This window comes from Agelaius phoeniceus, chromosome 18 (genome assembly GCF_051311805.1).
Source record: "Agelaius phoeniceus isolate bAgePho1 chromosome 18, bAgePho1.hap1, whole genome shotgun sequence".
In the NCBI taxonomy this organism is placed as follows: Eukaryota; Metazoa; Chordata; class Aves; order Passeriformes; family Icteridae; genus Agelaius; species Agelaius phoeniceus.
In genome coordinates, this window is record NC_135282.1 from 10294517 (window position 1) to 10303734 (window position 9218).

General features: G+C 51.4%; 1 protein-coding gene across 3 annotated transcripts; it reads left to right on the top strand.

Moving 5' to 3' along the window:
• Positions 1-1661: 1661 nt before the first annotated feature.
• Positions 1662-8528, top strand: PRKAB1 (protein kinase AMP-activated non-catalytic subunit beta 1). 3 transcript variants are annotated; one of them, XM_077187645.1, is made up of 8 exons: positions 1662-1729; positions 2584-2752; positions 3160-3326; positions 4231-4324; positions 4999-5113; positions 6305-6438; positions 6901-6969; positions 7054-8528. In XM_077187645.1, exons 2-8 carry the CDS (start codon positions 2594-2596, stop codon positions 7129-7131), a joined length of 816 nt encoding a protein of 271 aa, XP_077043760.1. In that variant the 5' UTR covers positions 1662-1729; positions 2584-2593; the 3' UTR covers positions 7132-8528. The 3 variants fall into 3 exon arrangements, with proteins under 3 accessions (XP_077043760.1, XP_077043759.1, XP_054501529.1); XM_077187644.1 differs by lacking the exon at positions 7054-8528 and having other exon boundaries at positions 6901-7053; XM_054645554.2 differs by lacking the exons at positions 1662-1729; positions 7054-8528 and adding an exon at positions 1745-2130 and having other exon boundaries at positions 6901-7053.
• Positions 8529-9218: the final 690 nt, after the last annotated feature.

Sequence of the window (9218 nt, forward strand, 5' to 3'; positions counted from 1 at the left end):
CCACATCTCCTGCACCAACAGCTGTGAGGGAATGGGGCTCCCACTCAGGCTGAGGGGAGAAAACAACACTCCAGTGAATGCAGGGACGTGCACGCAGACGTGTATGAGGAGGTGGGGGATGATTTAGGTGTTCATAGTGTGATGTCATCCAGCCCTCTCAGGGAGCAGCACCTGACAGAGTGAGTTACAGCTGATTGCTCCAGGAGTGTGCTACACCCACCCGTCAGGGCCAGGGAGACATGAGCCAGTCCTGAAAAGGGAGCAGACACAGGGAAAACAGGGAGGAGAAGGCAGCAACAGTGAGGCTGAGATGCCTTGTCCATGGCTTCTGTTCTGTCCACAGGCCAGCAGCTCCCAGAGGTTTTGGCATGGAGCACAACCACGGATGGTTCATCACCATGGGAGGAGGAACCATCACATTTTAACAGCAGACTTTAAAATGAATGTTTGTACCTACCACAGACTGGTAACCTCAGCCTCATGATCTGCTAGCAGGCCTTACCCTGCAGTTTGTTACCACTCTGTGGTTCCTAGAAGAACAAAATCATTGCAAAGGCCAGGCCCCAGATGAAGGTACCGTGGCCTGTAGTGGGTCTATGTGGCTGCTGTGCAGATCATCCCAGTGGTCCTGGATGGGCAAATGAGGGCAAGACATGGTACCCTGTACTGCAAACAATGCTGGCCAAGAAAACTGGGGGAACAAAACAACCAGGGTTGGAGACAGGGCATTTATGAGCACTAAGCTGTGTGAAATGCCAAAATAACAGCAGCTGCATTTTATAACAGGGGCTGTGTGCAGGGCTGGGGAAGGGCTGCCTGCACACATTGCCCTGGCATCCTGCCCCGGGCAGGGTGTTCGACCCCCAGGGGCGAAAAGGGAGCAGCTGCTCCCCAAAACACAGCGGGAGCCAGCGCTGCACTGGCACAGCCATCCTGGCAGAACTCGTCCCACCATGTTACAGTGTGTGGATGCTTCCATTTGGTAGGAATCCTTCTGTCTCTGTGCAGGTTGCTTCTGTTTGTAATGAGCAAAAAGCAATTTATCTGTAAAGAGAAGGGTGACACACCTGCAGGCCTCAGCTCTGTGGCTGTGAGGAAAGGGAAATAAAAACCAGCAACAGCTGGGGAAGAGCCAAGGGTAAAACCACACAGTGTGAGTGGGAATGATTTGAGAAAGGTACAGTGTCATTTCATTTGGGAAACATTTATCATTTAATGACTTGGCCTTCCATCTATACCCCCGCAGACACCAGAGCTGACGGTTCCAGCGCACTCTGACCGTGCTCAGGGACGCGCCATTGCCTGTGGCTCCAACACCACCCTCAGGCGCTGCCCGGGGCACGGCAGCTCCCGGGGCGGGCACGGAGCCGTGGGTGCTGAGGAGGCGCGGGGGGAGCCTGGCCTAGAGCTGACCATGGAGCCTGCCCTGGAGCTTCCCATGGAGCCCGCCATGGAGCTCCCCATGGAGCCCGCTATGGAGCCCGCCTTGGAGCTCACTATGGAGCCCGCCACGGAGCTCCTCATGAAGCCCGCCATGGAGCTCACCATGGAGCCCGCCATGGAGCTCACCATGGAGCCCGCCATGGAGCTCACCATGGAGCTCACCAGGCAGCCCACGGAGCGCGGGGCAGCCCGGAACGGTCGCGCCGGGCTCGGTTGCCCCCGGCGGGCGCGGGCCGGGCCCGGCGGAAGCGGAAGCGCGGCGGCGGCGGCGGGAGCGCGGCGGGCGGTGGGTGCGGGCCTGGCAGGGCAGGGCAGGGGCGGCTCCCGGCGTCGCGGTCCCGGTGCTGCCAGGCCGGGCTGTGCCCCCGTGCCCCGCGGAGGTCCCGGTGCGCCTGCGGGCCCCTTCCGTTGGCACCCAGGCGGGGCTGGGTCTCTGCAGGCGCTGCCGCTCCCGGAGGAGAGCGGGGACAGAGCGCGACTGAGCTGTCCCCAGGGAGCGGTCACAGTCCCAGGCTGCCAGAGCTCCAGGGGCGCTGGGACACCGCTCTCAGACACTGGGTGGGAGCGTTGGGTGTCTGTGCAGGGGCCGGAGCTGGCCCGGGTGGTCCCTGTGGGGCCTCCAGCACGGGACATTCTGTGATTCTTTGTTTAGAGCTCCCTTCGGCTGCTCTCAGCATCCTCAGCAGGGTGAGATACCTTACTCTAGTGAGGTCACATTTCAGGCAGGCTGCTTTTGGAGCCTTGCGACAGAAAGTTCCCCTGGTGTTGCAGGGGAACACCTGCTGGCGAGGTGCAGCGCTGTGTGCACGGGGGCAGGAGGCAAAGATCGAGCCCTTGGCTTGCGGGGACACAACAGCTCCGTGCTGTGTGCCAGGGACCTGCTGGGTCAGCTCCCTGCCTGGCTGCCTCTGGTAGAGCTGCTCATGTACAGAACTGCAGCACATCATCAGCACTAGCTAAAAACTGTCAGTGCCTTTGTTCAGAGTATGGTGTCACTTCACAATGGGTTGGTTAATCACGTTTCTGAGGCTCTTCAACTCAAAAGCACAGTCCAAGGCTACTGATGAGTTTCCTTTCCTGCCTGTTGGTGTCCCAGCTGTGGGAGTACATGTGCTAATCCAGCTTTCCCTGCTCTTTTAGATCCACAGAAATGGGGAACACGAGCAGCGAGCGCGCGGGGCTGGAGCGCCATGGGCACAAAGCCACCCGAGGGGACAGCTCAGGAGGAGCCTCCAAGGAGGGGGACAGACCCAAAATCCTCATGGACAGCCCTGAAGATGCAGACTTGTTCCATCCAGAGGAAATGAAGGTATTGCTGGTTTGTTCTGCCAGCATTGCTTGCTTGGAAGGCTCTGGGGCTGTTTACAACCTGCAGGGATTTTGTCATTGAGTTTACACAAAGCTGTCAATCCCCCTTCCTTCCCATGCCAAGGAGAGAGTGAATTGGTGTTTAAGCAGGTATAATTGGAGGGAAGAGCATTATGTTGCCTTCCACTCTTCCTGCAGATTTGGAAGGCTTTAACACCTTTGCAGAATTCGTGCAAATGAACTTGTGAACAGTATCTAGAGATGCATTTTGTATTCTGCATCTGACAAAACCTGCTTGTAGTAAACTTAGAGAATCCTGCCTGAGGGCAAAAAAAGCTTTCAGTACAGCACAGGTTGTCTGAGTCTGCCAGGAAAGAACCTTTTTTGATTGAGACATTGTGCTTGTAGGCTCCATTGGAGAAAGAGGAATTTCTGGCTTGGCAGCAGGACCTGGAGGTGAATGACAAAACCCCCACTCAAGCTCGGCCAACAGTGTTCCGCTGGACTGGAGGAGGGAAAGAGGTTTATTTGTCAGGGTCCTTCAACAATTGGGGTAAAATTCCTCTGACAAGGAGGTAAGGAAGTGCTGCTGCAGCCTGTTCCCCATGGACTGGCAGTGCTCAGTGCCTTGAGGGAGGTGGGCAGCTTGGAGATGGGATTGGGCTTGATTTACCCCTGTCCTGCCTCTCTCCTCATGCCCTTGATGACAGTCTGGCTTCTCCATTCCTGGATGGCACAGGGTGGAAGCTGAGCTGTGTGTCAGTTCACTGGGCACAGCACACAGATAACCCCAAACAGTCCCTGCTGTGTGTCTGTGCCTGGAGCAGGGCTGGGCAGTGGAAAGGGGAGCTGGATCCAGCACGGTCTCTGTGACACATCCTTGCCATGTCAGTGGCTTTTGCCCAGCTCAGAGGGCCCAGTGGCCTGTTGGAGCCATCAGGTGTTTCTCAGCTTTTTTGAGATGCTGCTAAAGCCTTCTGAGGAATCAAGGAGTTCACAGCCCAAGGAGTTTGGAAATTGCCAAGCAGCAGCTCTTCAGGCCCAAAGTAACCCTGAAGGATCGAGTTGCTGCTTTTATCTGCTCATTGCTCATTTATTTCATGGGCATTTGGGAAATGCAGTTTATGATGGCAAATACTGAAAGGCAGGGAAATATGAGAAAGCTGATCTTGTTCCATCAGCAGATAAATGAGGTCTCCTGTGCTAACAAGTAACATGAAGATGTGAGAGTGACTTTACAAAAGCTCAGTGCCAGTTATGGGATGTCAGGAGTGTGGGGGGACTCACTGTCACAGAGGAAATTATCATGAGCATTAATCATAATTGGATTCCTTACCTTTGGATTGCATCAGAGATTCTCTGCCTGTTTAAGGTTTTGCATGAGGAGGCTTCTGCTCTGTGTCACAGTGTGTGTCACAGCTTAGAGACCAAGGCACTTTTCAGAATTTTGCAGGGCTGATTGTTTGTCTTAAATTCCAGTCACAATAACTTTGTGGCAATCCTGGACCTGCCAGAAGGAGAGCACCAGTACAAGTTCCTCGTGGATGGGCAGTGGACACACGATCCTGCAGAGGTAAAGTTTGCTTTGAGTCACTGTTTATTGATTGAGGCATCTGAAGAGGAGAAAGGAGCTGTTCAGGCTGGTGAGAGAGAGGTTTCTGCTGGCCTGGGTGGCAGCATCAGCCTGAGCTCAGAGGGCAGGAGATGCAATGGGGGACAGGATCTCTTGGCCATTGGTTTGTAAGTGATGCCAAGCTTTGCTTGTCCAGTGCCAAACTGCCTTTTAGAGCATTGCAGCACTGCTGGCAGCCCAGAGCTCGCTGTGCCTTCCTGGCTCTCTGTGCCAGCATGTTGCTATTGCTGCTCTAGATCTTTTCACAGTCCAGTAATTGTGCCAAAATCTACCAGGCCTGTTTTTCCTCCTCTGCTATAAAATGAGCTTTAACCCCAGCCTGCCCAGCAGTTCCCCACGTGCTCAAGGACAGTGTCCAGAGCTGGTGTCACAGGTAACTCCAGCCCAGACTGACCCCTGCCTTGGCAGGTTCAGCTGACATTTTCCCCTCCCAGCCCTTAAAATCCTGCACTTCCTCTTAACCCAGCACTCATTGAGCTCTTCTCACATCTGGTTCTGTCATATTTCAAAAGTAATTGTACCTCATTCTTGGTAATGCTGATTGTGCAGTTCTGAGAATCTATTAGTCCCACTGGCTTTTTTTATTCTGGTTTTTCTGTCTTGTCTTTTGGCAGCCAGTAGTAACCAGCCAGCTGGGTACTGTCAACAACATCATCCAGGTGAAGAAAACTGACTTTGAAGTGTTCGATGCTTTGATGGTGGACTCCCAAAAATGTTCAGACATGTCTGGTATGAGCTCACTGGTAACTTTATGTCACACTTTTTAGAGCTGTTCAAAATTTCATTTTCCCTTTTTATCTGAGTTAAAGCTCCAGCAGAGATTAATCTCCACTTGTGTCAGGCCCTGTGATGTGTGCAGGAGTCACAAATGCCCAGAAGAAGAAAGTGGAAAGCACAGAGGAGGAAGCCTATACAAAGCAACACAGATCTGATGAGGAGAAGTCCTGGGTGCTCAGTAACCTTGTTTGCCCCTGCTGTGTGCAGTGGCTGGGTTTAGGGCAGTCACTGGTGGATCAGTCTCTGCTTTACCACATCAAACCAACGTTGAGAGCCTGCACTGCTCCTAATTCAGTCTTCCTCTGCTAAGGAGGTGGCTGAGGGGGTCAGGAGTTGCTTTTCAGCAGGGAGAAATTAGCTGCATTTCCATGCTAGCACAGGCTGGGGAGTATCCTCACAGTGTAGTGTAAATTATCTACCTAAGAATAATACAAAAATGCAATTCTTGCCTTAAGTTTCATGTTCCAGTGTAGCAGGAGAGAGGTGGGGTTTAGCTTGAGCCGTGTCTGAGGTCAGCCCTGCCCTGTTGGTTGCTGAGCTCTGTAGGGATGGAGCCCATGACTGAGGCAGCACCTTCAGCAGACCTTTGAGCCTGGGCCAGGAGGTGTGTTTGGGTGTGTTTTGCTCTGTGTGACTTTGCCCTGGCCAAAGCCTTTTTGGAGGAAGTGTTATGTGATTGTGGGGCAGGCCAGGAGGAGATTCTGGTAGATGCCCTCCCCCTTAGGCTGTAGCAGTGTTTCCTTTCCCTGATCAGACTTGGAAGGGCCCTTCCCACAGCCCAGCCTGCAGGGGGGAGCAGTTGCCTTTCTCAGGTGCATCCCATGTTCTTGCCCTTGTAGGGCAGCCTGCACTGTGGGCTGTTAGCAGGAGAAGTTCTGGGCAGAGGTGACAGAGAAGTTCTGAAGTGCAGTTATGCCCTCAGAACTCTGCTGCCCAGACCCTCACAGCTCCTTCCAAGTCAGACTTTGGGCACCTTAAATCCCCTCTTAGGCAGTGACTGATCCCCTGGCACTCCACCAGCTGCTGCAGTTCTACTTAAGTGCCATTGATTCCTTTAGGCTGCATGTACCTATAAAGAGCAGATGTTCTCACAAAGTATTCAGGATGAAATATTTACTATATTTACCATTTTCTCTCTGGCAGAGCTGTCCAGTTCACCCCCAGGACCGTACCACCAGGAGCCCTATGTCTGCAAGGCAGAGGAGCGCTTTAAATCCCCACCCATTCTCCCCCCACACCTGTTGCAGGTCATCCTGAACAAGGACACAGGCATTTCTGTGAGTACATCACTTTGGTTTGCTAAATAATGCCCTTGAGGGTGGGAACAGATGGGGAAAAATCTGGATATGGACAAGGGACAGCTTAGAAGAAACCTTAGGATAAGTTATTGTGCTGGTGAGTTCCTTATTATGTGTGTCCAGATGGATTCATCTGAAGTAAATCTATTTTTCTAGTTGATTGTCTTTAAAATTGAAAACTAGACTGCTGTTTTCCTCCCAAAAGCTTAATCTTGTTAACTGTTAAGACACCAGAAGCACATAAGGGATAATCACATGGTCCTGGTGAGGATGCAGAGGGTTTTACCCAGAGGGAGCTGGGGTTGTTCTGAAATGGTGACTGTGTTTGTGATGGACTCAGTGGCTGGTCACAGATGCTGTTTGTCACCCCTCAGCTGTGAGGAGTGAACTGTCACACTGTCTGTCCCACTGTTACTGTCACACTGTCCCTCTTCTCTGCAGTGTGACCCCGCTCTGCTCCCTGAGCCCAACCACGTCATGTTGAACCACCTGTATGCACTTTCCATCAAGGTGAGAGGCCAGGGCATGTCGTGCCCAGGGGCAGCCCATGTGTCTGGCCATGGCACATGCTCACTTGTTTTCCCTCCCCTGTAGGATGGAGTGATGGTGCTCAGTGCTACACACCGTTACAAGAAGAAATACGTGACCACTTTGCTGTACAAGCCAATATGAGCATCACAGTCATTTGTGACCAATTGTTCTGGGCCAGTGCAGTCTCAGAAAAAAATGCTTCACTTAACCAAATGTACTTCTGCTCTGTGCTGTAGCAAACAAACTCTGATTTCATATTTTTCCTGAGACTTCCAGGTTCTCCTGTATTTGCCTTATTTTGTTAGCCCCACCATGGAAGTTCTTGGAAATGGCAGCTTCACAGCACCCAGACAGGTGGCAAAGATGTCAGTGCCCCTTGTCAGCTGAGTTAAAAAACCACCAATTTAATTAGGCTGAATAATGTCAGGGCAGCAACAGATCAAAGAGCTTTAGCAGCAAGGCAGACTGGGAGTCTGCCAGCCCAAAGTCTGGAAAGTTCAGGATTCTTGGGGAATCTGATTTGAGCATAACACTTAGCAAAAGCAAGCTCATTACTGCTTCCATTGCTCATCAAACACTATTTCAGTAGCAAGTTCCTAACTTGCCTGGCTGAAGTAAGTGTGAATATTGATGATCATTTTGTAGCAGCCTTTTCTGGGCAAATTCAGCAACATCATCATCACTACAAGCTCGTTATTATTTTACGGTAGAGTGGGGTGCACTGTTTCTACTGTGAATAGCTCTGTAGTTTTTTCTCTTCATGAGAACTGAAATACATCTTTTCCCCTGTGGAATTTCTGGTAAAGACAATTGTTTTTAATGGCTGGATTTTTCTGTAAATCGTAATTGTGTTTTGCAGTAATCTGCTTTTGGAAAACTGGTTTCTCTTGCTGTCACTGATGAGGACTTCCTTAATCTGAGAGAGGAAGGAGATGGATGGATGCAGTTTAGGGATGAGTTCTTCAGTAACAGCCTGAGGGTGACTGTAAGTCTCCTGTGTCCAGTGGCCAAACTTACCCCTCAGTGTCAGCAGTGCTGGATGCAGCACCCTCTGTGCCCAGGGCTGGAGCCGGGCAACTTTTTAATTCTGTTTCTGTTTTCTAAGTGATTCTAGTAATGCCAGGCTGCCTGTCCTTGGTGCTGACAGCCTGTTTTATCCCAAAACAAATGCAACATTAATGCAAACCTGCTGCCAGTGTGCTTGTTGTGGTGCCTGGGGCATCGTGACCGTGCCAATGATAAGCAGCCCCTCCCACTGTGAGGGAAGCACTTTGCACAAGTCTGTGAGGACTCTGAGTGGGGACAGAGCTGCAGCAGCCAGCGTGGGGTGAGCCACAGTGGGAGGGTGCCTTGCCATCCTGGGGTCTGTTCAGCAGCCTTGTTGCAATATCTTCAGTAGCTGAGTAGATCTGGGTCTAGTGCAATGGTTTTCTCTGAAAACTTTCTTCATTCTGTGCTATGGATAGTATTTAGTATTCTGAACTACAGAATTGCTTGTTTTCAACCTCTTTAGAAACAAATAAAACATTTTCAAGAGATGTGGGTGACTTGTCTTGTTACTACTGTTCCCACCTGTGGTAATTTGACCTTCAGTGAGTTATTTTGTTATTACATGTGATTTCCTGATTGCAGTTTTATGCCTTGGTGGGTTGTACGAGCTTTTCATTAAATGATGCAGATTGAAACACTTTCTCCTCTTGCACTCAGTCAGTGAACAAGACCGAGGTGTTCGTGTTTATTTGTGATGTAAAGTTTAGAGGAAGGATAAGACTCCAGTTAAAAGCTCCAGCAACAGAGCTGGAAAGCTTGGGATGGGCCTTAAGCCTCCTGTCAGCTTCTCTCAGTTCCAGCAGCCACTTCAAGCAGACCTTTTCCCCCAAGCCTTTGTCCTCAGCAGGGTGACTCTGCAGGTCCAGCTGTGTGAGGGCACAGTTTGTGTCCCTGCAGTGTCCAGGGAATGCCAAGGCTGTGGGGTGTGTGCTCAGTGCTGGTACCTGCAGAGCACTCCATGTTCTTCACCAGTGCATCAGCTATGGTGGAACCACAGGACAGGAACAATTGTTGTGTAGAAAGCTTGAGGATTTTTAATTTTTATTTTTGGTTTGTAACCCCGGGCAGAGGGCTCAGTACAGGGACTGCAGCCCCCATCAGCTTTTGCAGCCCCAAAAAGTTGTGAGGGCTGGTGGGGAGCCCAGGGTGGGGCCCAGGCTGTGGAGGGCCTGCAGGAG

Coding starts and splice junctions, on each gene's coding strand:
- PRKAB1 (XM_077187644.1), top strand. CDS start 2,594: ATGGGGAACACGAGCAGCGAGCGCGCGGGGCTGGAGCGCCATGGGCAC. Junction 3,327..4,230: donor AAAATTCCTCTGACAAGGAG/GTAAGGAAGTGC, acceptor CTTAAATTCCAG/TCACAATAACTTTGTGGCAA. Junction 6,439..6,900: donor ACAAGGACACAGGCATTTCT/GTGAGTACATCA, acceptor TCTTCTCTGCAG/TGTGACCCCGCTCTGCTCCC.